The 16,212-nt window shown below is 38.4% G+C and overlaps 1 protein-coding gene across 1 annotated transcript in view; it reads left to right on the forward strand.

The window, feature by feature from the left end:
* LOC124717221 (YLP motif-containing protein 1-like) overlaps positions 1-16,212 on the forward strand; it is a 288,410-nt gene that overhangs the window by 181,280 nt on the left and 90,918 nt on the right. The window contains exons 9-10 of the mRNA XM_047244009.1: positions 1,992-2,235; positions 8,445-8,855. Of these exons, the coding sequence (XP_047099965.1) occupies positions 1,992-2,235; positions 8,445-8,855 (655 nt within the window). The remainder of the gene's footprint in view (positions 1-1,991; positions 2,236-8,444; positions 8,856-16,212) is intronic.

Here is a 16,212-nt window from a genome sequence, read left to right on the forward strand (position 1 = left end):
CTCCTAGTGTTGTAGCCATGTACACTGCTATCACTTTTGAATTCGTTCGGATTGTTAATAACAAGTTTCATAAGTGAATATATATATTGTGAGGCTACAGTGAAGATCCCTAGCTCTTTAAATAAGTGTCTGCAGGATGATCTCGGATGAGGTCCAGCAATTATTCTGATTACACGCTTTTGTGCAATGAACACTCTTTTATTCAATGATGAGTTACCTCAGAATATGATGCCATATGAAAGCAGAGAATGAAAATAGGTGTGGTAAGCTAATTTACTGAGATGTATATCGCCCAAAAGTTGCAATGACCCTAATCTCTGACAGTTGATCAGTTTCCTGTCAATGGCCTGTGAGCACAATCTCTTCAATGTTTTCAATATTTTCATCTATTCGTGCAGTTGATAGACGTCCAGAATGAGGATTGTCACCAATCGACATGTCACCATTTTTAAATTGAGCAAACCACTCATACACTTGAGATTTTCTGATAGTGTCATCTTGGTAAGCTGTTTTCACCATTAAAACAATTTCAGCAGCATTTTTACGAGTAGAAAACAAAAATTTCACATCTGCACTTTGTTCACTTAAATTTGCCATAGTAAAAAACGAAACAAGAATAAACCACCGCTAGCGAAAACAGTCACTGCAGATGAACAGGTCAAGCCAGGTCAACAACACAGGCTGCACTCAACTGGCAATGAGTTGCACTATACATCCCTAGTGGTAGAAGTGCAAGCTCCACCCACAGGAATGCTAGTCCAGTCTTTTTTTCCCATTCATCTTGGCTCCAGTTTCATACATTCTTTACTGTGTCATATGCTTGCAATGCCACCAGAGAGCATTCAGTCTTGTGGTGAGCAGTGGTCATAATGTTTTTGGCTCATCAGTGTATAAACCTTATGTCTGAAGTAGGGAACTATTATATGAGCACAAGATTGTGATACTTCATCAATAGACATTCACATATCCAGAATAATTCCTTCCTTCATACAGCCTATAATATTAAAAACAGTCTTATGGGTCTATTCCTGTAAATGGTTACAGGAACTTTAGTGTTCCAGAAATATTTTATGTGCTTTGGGTCTTTTACTGCATATATTATGCAGGAAATTGACAAGCATTTGCAGTACTATTCTCGATATTTATTATCTCGCACCTTGTATTTGTTTCTCTGCTGGCAAAATACACCACATACAGGATGGTCAGAAATAGCCTGAAAATCTTGTAAGGCTGTTGCAGGGTAGATTGTGATGAGAAATAACTGTTAGATAGATTGTGCCATTTCCTAGTTAATTAGCATTGAAGGTAATCCTGTGGTGCATCATTTTCACTTCTGTGGTCAGCTTTTAATGGTCACTTCTCTTGCATTGAAACTTCCTGGCAGATTAAAACTGAATGATGGACTGAGACTCGAACTCCGGACCATTGTCTTTCACGAGCAAGTGCTCTACTGACTGAGCTACTCTAGCATGACTTGTGACCTATCCTCACACTCTTACTTCTGCCAGTACATTGTCTCCTACCTTCCAAACTTTATAGAAATTCTCTTGTGAAACTTGCAAGACTAGCGCTCGTGAAAGAAAGGATATTGTGGAGACATGCCTTAGCCATAGCCTGGGGGATGTTCTCAGAATGAATTGGGCACATGTCATAAAAATATCATCAAAGGTACCTCAGAATTTGCAAGAAAACATAATAATTTAGTCGGAAAGAAAAACATAACAGCTGGAAAGGATACACCTGCTTTGTTACAGCCTGACTAGCTGGTACCAGTTCTATGCTGTGTACCATGCTACAAAATGACTAGTGTGCCCTTTTAAAGGATGATTAATATTTTATCCAGTGAGCTCATTATTGATACACCCTATACTTAAGTGCAGTTCACTATATACAATTTCACATCTGATAGTTCACATGCATGAGCTGCTGAAGTATGTCCAGTATGAAGATCATAAGGTGCAAGTAGTTGAGCAGTATTCTGTGTGTTGCAGCCACCACTCAAGCTGGTGGATGTGTCACCCCTGCGAGAACTGCCCCCAGAGCAGCCCCCGGTACAAGTGTCACCTCAGCCACCACCTCCAGTACCACGCCCGCTGCCCCCACAATCGCCGTCCCCATCGCGGAGGGGCAGCCCATCCCGACAGCGGACATCTCTTGCAAAGGCGACCTCTCGGGGCAGACCTGGCCGGCACGCTGCTTCCAGGACGCCGAGAGGTCACCCGCTGGCCATAACACGTAAGCTGTTAACAGCTCTGCACTTTGCATACTGTCTTGTGACTGTACCTACTTGGAAAAGTAGCTCACAGTTGGAATGGAATGGAGGAGTGGTTTCATTAACTGCACTGATGAAAGTGGAAAGTATTATGCTGTGCAGCACAGTTTCATATTGGTCAAATATTGTGTAGAAACTCATCACATAGTGGGAATTAACTGATAAAACTTTCATTCCATTCAAACTTATGTCTGTCATTGAACCATGAACACACTCTTTGTATTCAAATAAAAATGAAAAGTCACAATCTAAATCACATTTATTTTTACGTTGTTGGAGGTAACCAGTTTTGGTTATAATAAACATAATTTGAGCAAGATTACAGACTGCAGTAGTACAGTAAGTTCCAGCTGAGTTGGTGATTGGTATCTTATGATATTACCCATCAGTTCCAGGCAAGGGCTCCTCATGCTGTATGAAATATTGTCTGATGATTATTTGTTTGTAATTTGTGCTAACAGCCACTTTTATTTTTATTTGTTTTATGTTTAATCTAACACAATACAATGAGTTTCGAACATGTTCTGTTCATCATCAAGTATTTTTACATACATACATACATATGTACATACATACAGAGAAATGTTACTTAAAAATAAATTTTCTTAAACTAAATTAACTTAGAACATTTTGTCCGCTTTTTGTTACTGTAGTGGCATTTGCGAGGGAGGGGGACAATGGATGGCCTGAAATCGATGTCAGTCAAATCTTCTGCTGGTTTTTCTTGTTGTTGGTTATGTGATGTCACACCAGCCACTACAGTAACAAAAAGTTGACAAAAAGTTCTAGGTTAATTTAGTTTAAGACATTCATTTTTAAGTAACATTTCTCAATATATATTTATGTATAAATGCCTGATGATGAACAGAATGTGTTCAAAATGCATTGTATTATGTTAGATTAAACATAAAACAAATAAAAATTAAAGTGAATGCTAGCAGAAATTACAAATAAGTAATTATCCCACACAGTCAAAGTTCACAAACATACCCACTATGGCCAAAAATAATTGCCGGATGGTAGTTATTATAGCTTAAACTGGTTACCTTCAGTGCAACAAAAATAAATTGCAATTTGCACTGTTACTGTGTTTTTTAACCCTTTTGTGGTTAAAATTTTTTTATTTACATTTGGAGAATAAATGGTCAGAATATTTCTTCTATTATAGTCAATTTCGTAATGTTACACTAGAAATAGTACTGTGATTGAAAATAAAGTCCAATATTTTGATTTTTGAACCATATTACAAACTTCAGTAAAACAATAGCAGAACATTACACAGCGTATACTTACCTCTTGATTATTAGGTACACAATGGGGAGGCAATAACCATTTCAGTGCAAATAGAAAGCCTAAAAGGTCTTGCATCTAGGATTTCCTCCATGCACTCCACCAAATTATGTGATTTTTCATTTCAATCTACAATATTTCTTATTAGATAAATCCATTACTAAAAAATTTTAAGCTGATTGATTTTGAAAATGAGTGAGGTGGATCACAGGTGTTTCAAAAACTTAATTAAGGTTCATATTTTCATTTGAACCTAGGATTTCCAAAGTTAAATTATTTGTAGAGTAGTCTATCAGGGTGGAAAATTTAGGAAAAAAGTATAAAAAGTCAGTACAAAAACACATTTATTCTCGTGGCTATTGAATACATGAAATGTCGCACACAAATTTTTGACATAACATTTCAAGATGGCTTTGACAAATCATATACCACTGCTGTCTACATTCTAAGAAGTTTGTTGGAGTCTATACATACCACTAAATACAAGTTGTGTACAAACCAGCAGAATTATTGAAAATTTTAGAAATTTTTGAAAATAATGACTGTGATGGATAAGAAACTACAATAATAGTGTTATTATACCAATAATGGAAATTTATGGATTGAAAAATATGTAAAATAAAGGAAAGGCAACCACTCACTTATAGAGGATTAGTGGGTGGTGCACAGACATATGTAACAGAAAGCAGTTAACACTACATTTCAAGCACTTGTTCTTTTTTTCTTTTTCTCCTCATACTATAAAAAGAGCAAGAGCTCAAAAGTTAGTGTCAACTGTTTTCTTACATATTTCTGTGCACCATGCACCAGTCCTCAGTAGAAAACACAATTAGTTACTTCAGACATTCTTAGAATAGAGAAGATAGTGTTTTGATCTGATTTTCATGAAGGAGATTCACTGTGCCGGGTGCAAACACGTGCTGCCCCATCTGATTACTCAAAAATCCACCCCATGATCTGTAGTATTTTTCTACAATTTCTGAAATGTTCTTGCTAGATGGCAGCATTAGACAAATATGGTATATAGACTTCCCAATGCTCAAAACCGCATATTACTTTAGTGGTAAAAATGTGTCCTTCAACCACAAAAGGGTTAATATGAAATATGATTGTTGAAGTTCCAACATAATGCCAAAAAAAGTACTCTGTTATTCACATGGCTTGGAAATAAACTGCCTCTGAATGTCATCTTGAGGAATTTCTTGCTGTATCTGAGACACTTACTGTGTTAGTTCATGAAAGTTGCTGGGTGGAGTGTGGTACTCTCTGGGTGACAAACCAGAGGACCAGGCAGGCCAGTCAAAAATCTGTATACTCATAAAGGCATCTGTGGTGTGAACTGCAGCATAAGGTCTTGCATTATCCTGCTGAAGTGTGAAGTAAGCTATTTGATACTGTAGCAGGCAGAAATGCACTAAAGTTCAGTGAAAGTTGTGTGGTTTTAGCATGTAATTTTTTAACACTGGCAAATTGCTTCCACGCCAGCTGCCAAAGATGCTGTATTCTATGAAAAACTATTTTATATTCTGGGCATCTGCATCTGTTGAAAGGTATGATGTTACGAAGAGTTCTGCTAACAACTGTTAAAATTATTGTTTTTTGGAACGGAGTTGGTGCCATGGCCTAAAGCTGCGTCATCTGGTGCAACCTACATGGTAAACAGCACTGTACAGTGTCAACACTATGTTAGTATTAAAATTAATAAAGGAATGTCTAAAATATACACACAACATTAAGAGGTTGTAGGCATAACCATTGCTCATAATCAAAATGTACTGTTCACTGAATATTGTCAATATTATGGTGAATGAAAGGTAATGAAGACATATTTCATTCAATTATGACAATTTGCTGATAGGTGAAACTTGCAAAAATTTGCCTGCATCTAAAAAGAAAAAAAAAGAAAAATATTTTGTAGTGAGAGGACACTAAAAATACTTTTTAAAAAGGCCTAGACTGACTATCGAAATTGTCACTGCTAACATAATTAGTCATGGCACTATGCAAATTATTGAGTGGAACATATCAGATGGCTGTGTCTTATCAGCGCAACGGCAGGGCAACCTAGTGTTGGACAAAGTAAAAATGGCCCACATGAACGACTGAGAGAGATTAGCTCGCTAGCTAACGGATGCTTTCAAAGTGAACAGTGTGACATTGTATACTCATGACTAGGAGCGTTGGGTTGCTACCTTTACAAGGGCGACTAATACAGAATTTTATTATGTACTAATACCTAATTGTATAAAGAATCAAAATTAGCCAGAATGCAGTGCTTTAATTCTAAATGTTATTCAATGTGAAGTATGCATTTTCTTTCTTTACATCTAAAAATTTCTGCTTCCACTAATACATTCAAAATATGACTTTTTTCTTTTCTATAAAACATTTTAAAGGGCTTATCATGTTATGTTCCTCTTCTGTACATAAGTGTGCTGTTAATGCGGACTGGGGATAATTTAAGTTAAGGTGTTTGTGAAATCTTATTTGAAATGATGTACCAATTTGCACCATATATTTCTTAGGGCAATCATTACATGTAATGCTGTATACATATGCTTTATTTATTTATCACTGCTTTTTCCGTGTGCCAGAGTTTTCTAGCTAGATCCAAAAAAAGTAAACTACTCTGGAATAATGTTTTCTGGTCTCATATATCTACCCATTTTTTCAGATGTTGCATCCAGGTATGGTATTCTACAAAAAATAGTGTCCTTTTGTCTGCTTAGCTGGTCTAAGCATTATAAAATCTCCCTCTGATCCACTTTGGGAAAGATTTTTCTTTTTTAATATGCTTCTATTAACTGCATTAATAAATTCTGGATTGTAACCGTTTTGATAGGTTATATACTTTATGACCAGATATTCAGCCATTTGAGCTTCCCTAGTAAGGGACACTTCATACATACAATTTAATACAGTTCACAATGTAGTGGATTTATATTTCATTGGGTGACGTGACTGACTGTGTATAACGAGATCTGTCATCATTGGCTTTTAGTAAATATCCAAGACAATATTTCCAATTTTTACAATCACAATTCAAGACAATATTTTCATTTTTACCAAAAATGGTAAAGTGACATTCTCAGCACACTGCATAGTACATTGTATCTTTTGGTTCAAACTATTTAGATCCACGAAACTGTTGACTTTGACTGTTATTGCTATCATATAATATGAGAACCTAATCAGCATATCTGTTGTTGCTGTTGTGGTCTTCAGTCCCGAGACTGGTTTGATGCAGCTCTCCGTGCTACTCTATCCTGTGTAAGCTTCTTTGTCTCTGAGTAACTACCACAACCTACATCCTTCTGAATCTGCTTAGTGTATTCATCTCTCCCTCTACAATTTTTACCCTCCAAGCTTCCCTCCAACACTAAACTGGTAATCCCTTGATGCGTCAGAATGTGTCCTACCAACAGATCCCTTCTTCTAGTCAAGCTGTGCCACAAATTTCTCTTCTCCCCAATTCTATTCAGTACCTCCTCATTAGTTATATGATCTACCCATCTAATGTTCAACAATCTTCTGTAGCGCCACATTTCAAAAGCTTCTGTTCTCTTATTGTCTAAACTATTTGTCATCCATGTTTCACTTCCATTCACAGCTACACGCCATACAAATAAATTCAGAAACGACTTCCTGATATTTAAATTTATACTCGATGTTAACAAATTTCTCTTCTTCAGAAACGCTTTCCTTGCCATTGCCAGTCTACATTCTATATCCTCTCTACTTTGACCATCATCAGTTATTTTGCTCCCCAAATACCAAAGCTCATATACTACTTTAAGTCTCTCATTTACTAATCTAATAGCCTCAGAATCACCTGATTTAATCTGACTACATTCCATTATCCTCATTTTGCCCTTGTTGATGTTCATCTTATATCCTCTTTTCAAGACGCTCTCCAATCCATTCAGCTGCTATTCCAGATCCTTTGCTGTCTCTGACGGAATTACAGTTTCGTTGGCAAACCTCAAAGTTTTTATTTCTTCTCCATCATATCTATTCAATAAAATTAATCTTGTAGCATGTTGAGGGCCTTTGGACATAAATTCTTGCTCAAAGTTCATCACAAAAATATTTGCTATGCAATAGGCAAATGGTGGACCCTATGCTAAGCCCACTTGTTGTGAGTAGAAATCACCTCTTAATTTAAAATAATTACAAGATAAGGCCGTCATTTCCTTCACCTCCATAGAGGGTCTCTCTGAAAAGTATACAGATTCTCTGCGGTAATACTTTGCAGTTTTGTACATTTCAATGTTTCATTGGAACAGGAGCAGCAACATGTTAGTGTTTCATGATGCAGTTATTAACAATCCGTCACAGTTATGGTACATATGTTTGGTGACTAGTTTCGAATCAGCTGGTTCAGTCTGAAGCCTGGCCTACTGTGGCTGCTCTTAAAGCCCTGACTCATGAAAAACTCGCTGGGTGACGCTGAAAAGCTCTCATACAGCCAACTTACAATGCAGATGTGTCCCCATGTGACTACCATATGTTTGGTCTGCTGAAGGAGGCGTTAGGAGGGGGATGTTTGGATGATCACAATGTGGTTGAATACTACATGTGCAATTGATAACTGAGGCAGCCAATTTCTTACTTCCATCAAGGGATCAGAAAGCTTCCTGTGTGATGGAGAAAACATATTTCTGTTGATGTTTGGAAAAATAAGGCACTTGATTTGTATAGGTTTTATGATATTCTGATTTATATCTCAATAACCTGTGTACGTTACTGTAGCAAAGCAAAGATGAAGAGATTTAGACAAGATAAAGTAGCATGAAAGGCTGTGTGAAACCAGTTATATGACTAAAGGTCATGGTAACAACATGTCTGAAACAGTCCAACATTGGAATTGTGGTTAATGCAGTTTCTTCAGTGCGGCGTCCACCCCTCGGCGGTTTCCGAGGGGCAGCCAGGTCGGGGGTTGCAGCCACATCTGACACCAGTGGTCGAATTCGGGTCACCGGTCGATCTCCGAGAGGCCGTCTGACCGCACACCGTGGGTCTCCGACTCGCAAATCGCCACCCAGAGGAGGTGTCAGTGCCCCCACAGCTCGCAGATCTGTTCCCGGCACGTCTGCACCACCCCCGGGTCACAATGCTGTTCCAGTTGCCTCTCCAGCAACATGCCGAGCTCCTGCCAGGGTAGACGTTACGGTGACGTCACTGCCTTCCTCAGTGCCAGGGGGTCTGACCCACAGTAACCCACCCGATGTGCTGTTCCGAGAACTGTCAGCTGCAGCGGAAGCACGTCGTGTCACCAGTATACCTGCTACAGGTGCAGTATCGGATAAAACAGTCTCTGTTATTTTCACCAAACTACAATAATGCAATTAATAATGGTTAGAAAACCTTATCAACTGCTACTATGATCTGGTTAGCTTTCATTTTTCTCAGTATTTTGGGAAGGAATAAGTGGAACTTTTTGTAATTTAAATTTGAATATTCATAATGAGTGAAATGTAAGGAATAACTGTTTTTATGTTACCAAGATAAACATGTATGAGCAAAATCACAGTTTACTCCTTGTTTACTTAAATCATGATAAAATAAACTTACATTATATGAACTAAATCGTTGTTTAATTAAACAGTAATAAAATACTCTTTTATTGTATCACTCTGTTGCTGCATAAAAGCATTACTCCATTGTAATGACCCATTTGAAGCACTAAACAGTGCAGCTGCAACTTACTCCTGCTTTTCTTCTAACTATCCACATCTTATTAACAATTATCTTTGCTAATTTCATTCAACACCTGACAGGAGGTGCATTACACCACCACATTACATGACTATGTTCAACGACCCGCTACTGCTCCTGCCCAAAATTTACATCAAAGATATTGCAAAACAAAGCTAGCCCATTGGTTTCAGTGTTAGCACTTGGAGAGAACAGAAATTTGCTCATATCATATGTCTTATTTGCCATTTCCAAATGTTTCAATAATCATTACTAATTGTAATAAAAATTGCAAATGCAATTTGAACATAAAAATTTAAAAAAATAATTATTATAAAAATGTAAAAAATTTACACTAATTTTGAAGTAATATGATTTGAGTGTAAACACTATCTATATATGCATTTTATATTAATACATATGTGAATATGATGTAAATGTCATTTAAGTTTTAATAAGTCTGTGTAGGGGTCATGTTGTATACTAATGTGGTGTGTTGTGTTCTTCAGTGTGAAATGAGAGTGTCGCATTAACCTTTGCCATTAGAATCTGAATGCATATATCTCAGCTCGCTCTATTTGTTTGATTATCTATGTATCTATCTATCTGTGTATCTATCTATTTATTCTATTTATGTGATGGAGCGAGTGAAGGCTACACATTCCTGGAACAATTTAGTGCACAGTTTACAGAATGCTCATTAGAAAATCAATAAACAAAAGAATTAAAGAATTAATGAAACCTGAAAATAACTGTGAGAGAGTGAATAACAGATTACAGAGAAAAGTTCTCAACTACTGCAATAAACCCCTGTACAGAAAAGAAGAAGTGTTCCATAAGGAAACTTTGCAACTTGGATTTGAATACATGAGATTTATCACTCAGTTCCTTCAGTTCTGCTGGAAGCCTCCTGAAAATCAAACCTGCTGAACAGTGCATACCTTTCAGTATAGTGACCAAGTGCAAATCACTTTTCTGTTCACTGTTCACAGACTGGAAGTTGCAGTTCCTTCTGAATGAGTCCTTTTTCTGGGCTGAGAATATTCTTGGCGAATGCCCACTGTTGCTCCAAAATGTAGCACCATGTGACCCAGTAGAATGAAAATAAGCAAAGTCTGAGAGATCCACAGCCCTGTTCCCAACAGCACATAAACTGATGCCATATTTCTGGTATGGAGGACAGTATCTAACTAGCCAAGAGACAGATGACACAAAAAAAGTTTTAAACTTAACTGATCAGACAAAGTAGTAGTTTTCACCTTAAATGAGCAGACTAGTAACTTTGGAGCACAGAGTCAGTGCCAGGTGGTCATGTAAGCCACACGCTGCTGACTTAAGTCATGGCATTAGAGTGGTATGCATGTTCCAGTCAACTACATGGAATCTGTGCAGTAAATTGGATCAGTATGGAAGATCGATGTGTGTATGAGGAATGGTACAGCACAGCTTACAGGGCCAGAAATGAGTGTCGTGCCTTCTTGACAACAATTGGTTTCAAATCTGAGGGGAATTGTTGCTGTTGGTGAACAAAGACTGATCTCAGTCAGTTTCAAAGCAAACACTGTGGAATTAACTGCACTTAATAAAAGTTTGAAGCAGGGTATCTCCCCATTGCTGATAGTACCACCTAAAGCTGCACATTTCCAATGGACCAGAAAATATGGAAACTAGATGGTAGCTGACTGGAGGCTTGTAGATCAGTCTGATGAATCACAGTTTAGCCTCTTTTCATATGAGGATAAGTCAATTATTATCTGCAATTTAGTTATATTTTGTTTATTTTGGTAGTACTGTCACTTTATGTCAATGACACATGCTTTGTTTATTTGTTGTTATATCTTTGCAATAAAATCTGCTACGTTAATTTTGCCATCACTGTCAGGCTGTTAATCATGGCTGCTCCACTATCTATATGCACCAAAGAAGAGAAAAATTTAGTGATCCATTTTCTGTGGGTGGAAGGCATATCAGATGCCGAAATTCATCGGAGACTTTCGGTACAGTATGGGAACAGTGTTTTGCCACAATGGAGTGGCTACAAATGGATTGAAAAATTCCGAGATGGTTGCACAAGTGTTGTGCTCGACGGAACAGCCGGATGACCATTTAGTGCCACAAATGAAGAAACCATTGAACATTCACGTGAAATGATTCTCTTGGACAGACAACTAACTATTGATGAAATGGTACATCATCTGCAAATTAGTCATGGTTTTGCCTACATTATCATCCACTACAGACTTGGGTTTCATAAAGTTTGTGCAAGTTATGTCCCAAAACAACTCACACTGTTGCATAAGCAAACACACTTGGACATCTGCAAAAAAAACATTTTGATCGCTATGGTAACAAAGGAAATTGCTGGTGTCAAAACATGGATCCACAGGTAGACTTTGTCCCAGAGTCCAGCCACAGAGGACAATTGTCCTTGTAAGTCAGTGCCATCTGGGACTGGAGCAACTGAATTACAGGGTTTCAAGTACCTCTCGCCATGCCCTGAAATGAGAAATGTCCTGCACACTATCCTTCCCACCCCTCCTACAGTGGTATTCCGCTGTCCACCGAATCTACACAATATACTCATCCATCCTTACACAACCAGTGCTCCCGATCCTTTACCTCATGGCTGATACCCCTGTAATAGACCTAGATGTAAGACCTGTCCCATACATCCTCCTACCACCACCTACACCAGTCCGGCCACTAACATCGCCTATCCCATCAAAGGCAGGGCTACCTGTGAAACCAGTCATGTGATTTACAAGCGAAGATGCAACCACTGTGCTGCATTCTATGTAGTCAAGACAGCCAACAAGCTGTCTGTCTGCTTGAATGGCCACCGACAAACTGTGGCCAAAAAGCAACTGGACCACCCTGTTGCTGAACACACTGCCAAACATGATATCCCTCATCTCGATGACTCCTTCACAGCCTGTGCCATATGGATCCTTCCCACCAACACCAGCTTTTCTGAATTGCACAGGTGGTAACTTTCCCTGCAATACATTCTACGTTCCCGTAACCCTCCTGGCCTCAACCTTTGTTAGTCACTGTCCTCACCCGTCTAGCCCCCTCCCCGTTCCCATTCCAGCACTACACAGCTGTCAGTTCACCACCACACCCAGTTTTTTAATTTCTTTTCTTTTTATTTCTCTCCTTTCCTTTACTTACCCTCCCTCCCCGCCTTCTCTCCTGCCCTCCATCTAAACTGCAGCATTTCACTGTCTGCCACCCCCACCATACTATCCGTCTCCCTCCCCACCCCAGCCTCCTCCTTACCCCCACCCAGTCGCCACTCCCATAATGCACTGGTGCTGCTGCTTGCAGTATGGTTTCAACTGTGCAAGTTGCGTTTGATAGCACGCGCGCGCGCGCGCGCGCGCGCGCGCGTGTGTGTGTGTGTGTGTGTGTGTGTGTGTGTGTGTGTGTGTGTGTGTGTGTGTGTGTGTGTGTGTGTGTCAAGACTCAGCATCTCCGATATATGGAATTTGATGGAAGGGTTCCATTAGACCTCATTCTGTTGTAACATGTATAATCTTAAGTATACTAATAAAATTAATTAACATAGATTCCTACAGACTGCACAGAGGAGGCACATTTAAGAGTAGACGGTTCGATGTCTGTTAACGTTTCACAAATTCCTTCTCCAGATAAAGAAATGTACACACACATTATACACACACAATGCAATACATGTTGTTACTGTATCTCAGGGCACTATGGCCACATTGGTGTGAGTGTTGATTTTGGACGTGATGGGTAGTGGGTGGTAGGATGAGGAGGGATGGCAGGGTGAGGGGGGGGGGGGGTGAATGCTATAGTGCTGCCTCTGGGAGAGTGTGGGTTCAGGATAGAGGGCTGCCAGATGGCTAGGTTCTGAGGGGAACAGGGGTGGGAGATAGGAGAGAAGCAGACAAAATGAGAAAGGACTATACTGATGCACTGGGGGGGGGGGGGGGGGGGGGATAGAAGGCATGTGTGAGCCTAAAGTGTGGGTAGGAAAAAGGATGGAGGCAGTTTGAAGCAAGGGACTAGTGTAGGTTGAGGCAAGAAGGTTAAGGGAATGAGAGGTCCAAGGGAAGATCGGAAAGAAATGCGCAATAATTTAATTACCAAAAAGTTTAATAGCTAACAAAACAAAAAATGTCAACTGAACATGCATCTCTTACCTACTTTTCTACATAGTCACCAACATTCTTAACACATTTCTCCCATCATGGTACCAGTTTCAGTATGCCCTGTTTGTAGAAGTCTGTTTGGTTGGAGCATAGCCATCTGTGAACTGCTGATTTGGCTTCGGCATCTGTTGCAAATTGTTGGGCAGCCAGGAATATCTTCATGGAACCAAACAAATGAAAATACAATGGTGCGAGGTCTGGACTGAATGATAGATGTTGGAGTGTGCTTGCTGGTAATAGCTCCCTTGAAAGCAGAAATAATTTTGATTTAAACAATATTCCACTGTACTGGAATGTTGTCAGCAATCAGATGGTCTGGCAATGGGGTCACCTTTATCCCCCTTACTAGCAGAAATATTCATGGACAAGTGGGAGACTAGTTTTCTGAAGAGAGAACCACTCGCAAAACCTGTTGGGGATTGGTACAGATACGTAGATGACATTCTTTCTATGTGGAAAGGTTCCAACAGACAACTCCATGAATTTGTGGAAAATATGAATCAGTGGCACACTAACATAAAGATCAGCATGAAGTTGGGGGGAGGGGCAGCATAAATTTCCTGGACATTAGCCTAAAGATAGAGGACAGAAATCATAAATTTAAAATTTACCAAAAGTATTTCTTGACTGATACTTTTATACCAACTTTCTCCCAGCATCCTACAACCTACAAACATGCAGCATTCCATCACATGATCCACCGTCTCCTTTCTATCACTATGTCCCAAGAGGACTTTGACTGAGAACTTAACACATTAAAAACAGTAATCATAAATAATGAATTTGATCCCAACACCATTGATAAAATTTTAGGTAAAATTGAAGCAGCAAGCCAAGTTGCTACTGTCCCCAATGAAAAACAGACAAACAGGAAAAGAAATAGTGCAGATTACCTTTTGTAGGTAAAACATCAAACAGCATAAGTAACATCTTGAAGGCAAACGGTTTCTCTTTGTTTTTCTATGTCCCTCAAACAATAGGTAGTTTTTTGTTCAATGCAAAAGACAAACAACCAGCTACCACAAAAAGTGGGGTTTATAAAATCACATGCTGTGTGTGTCAGTCTTGCTACACTGGGCAGACGGGGAGGTCAATCTGTACCAGGCTTAAAGAACACCACAGAAGCTGGAGACTGAAGAAGCCTTATTCAACCTTTTCAAAACATTGCCTGAACAATAACCACAAACATACAATAGATGTGCAAGTCCTACACACAGAGAAAAAGAGGGCGAAACTCAACCAATTAGAAATTTTAGAAATAAAAAAAGAGATGTGTATATCCCCACACCTGTTATTAAACAAACAAACTCAATTCAATTATTCACCTCTTTTAGGTGAGATCACAACTGAGGGATAGAAGCAAAACTTTGGGCCCCAGTCTATCGTAGTTAAAAAGCTCTTGGCTACTACGTAACTTTAGTCCAGTCATTGTAGTGTAATTTGTGAATGTGTAATAATGTATATAATTTGTTAAAAAATGGTCATTCACATAATTGTACATCAAGCTATTGATCAATACCTTAAGAAATTGAGATGATTACCTTTGCTTTGTCATCATGTTTATCTGTGCATTATCATCTTTTGGATTCAACAATGTACTTGAAAATGGGCTTATAACCTGCAACCTAGGTTGTGCAATAACATTAATAAAAACAGTGTTTATTTAGTTAATTTACACTGTTTCATTAATAACCCACAGCTGATTCAATTATTATTATTATTATTATTATTATCATCAACATCATCATTATTACTGTTATTACAATTTTCACTATTAATGGCAGCAGCTGGAGTAGTTAAAGTACAGCCAGTATTAACATATTTAGTTCATATTCAGTACAGTTACACTGTCACTTAGACACTTAAATTGTTTTAATATTAATTATTGTAGTAAAATTGTTATGTCATAGGTAACTATGATGTAATAGATACCGTGTATGTGAAACCTGGGTTGATGTAAGATGGGTCTGATAGCCATAATCAGATCAAGTTAAATAAATAAAGAAAAGAAAAATATTTCATGATATTTATAACTACTTGCACACAATATTCAGAGACTTTTGGATACCACATCAGAGGTAGATTTGAAAGATTTCCATGGAACATGTATTGTTTGTTTTTAAAATAAGTTTTATTGTTATATCTGATATTCCCTCAATAAGTGAAGTGCTGTTTTTAATTTTGTTTATAACAAGGCCTGCAGCAGAATTTTCTACCTGCTCAGTCCATCTATGGTAAGACATATGTCCTGTTACAAATTATATGTCATACTTATTAATGTGCCCAGAAGAAATCACTGCTAATGGACTGACTCTTTAGAATAGAAAAGTCTGTGGTAGAAAGGATATGAGGAAAGTTTTGCAGGGGGGGTCTCGATGGAGGTAACACAGTCTGTGAGCTCTCACATTTTCTCAGCATGATTAATTAACGATGCAGTTTCAGGTGTACAGTCGAGTTGTTGACTCCATTTTATGCAAAATATTTTGATGATTGACCTAGGTGTCTTCTTATGTCTGGTTGCATTGCAGGAAATCACTGTGCATAACAACACAGCTTGTAGAACCTCAGAGAGATGACTAGGTTGGTCATTGAAATATTGTGCATGAAAAGGAATCAACAACTTAGTTCAGGGGTTTCTAACCCATATCCCATGAGCTGCATGCAGCCCAAAGCTAGTATCAATGCTGCCCAACAAGTGAGCATCTATCACATGTAAAGTTAAGAAGAATTGAAACATAATCCTAAAGATAGGATCTGATGCAAGCATTCGAAAAT

The sequence above is a fragment of the Schistocerca piceifrons genome, chromosome 9, assembly GCF_021461385.2.
Source record: "Schistocerca piceifrons isolate TAMUIC-IGC-003096 chromosome 9, iqSchPice1.1, whole genome shotgun sequence".
In the NCBI taxonomy this organism is placed as follows: domain Eukaryota; kingdom Metazoa; phylum Arthropoda; class Insecta; order Orthoptera; family Acrididae; genus Schistocerca; species Schistocerca piceifrons.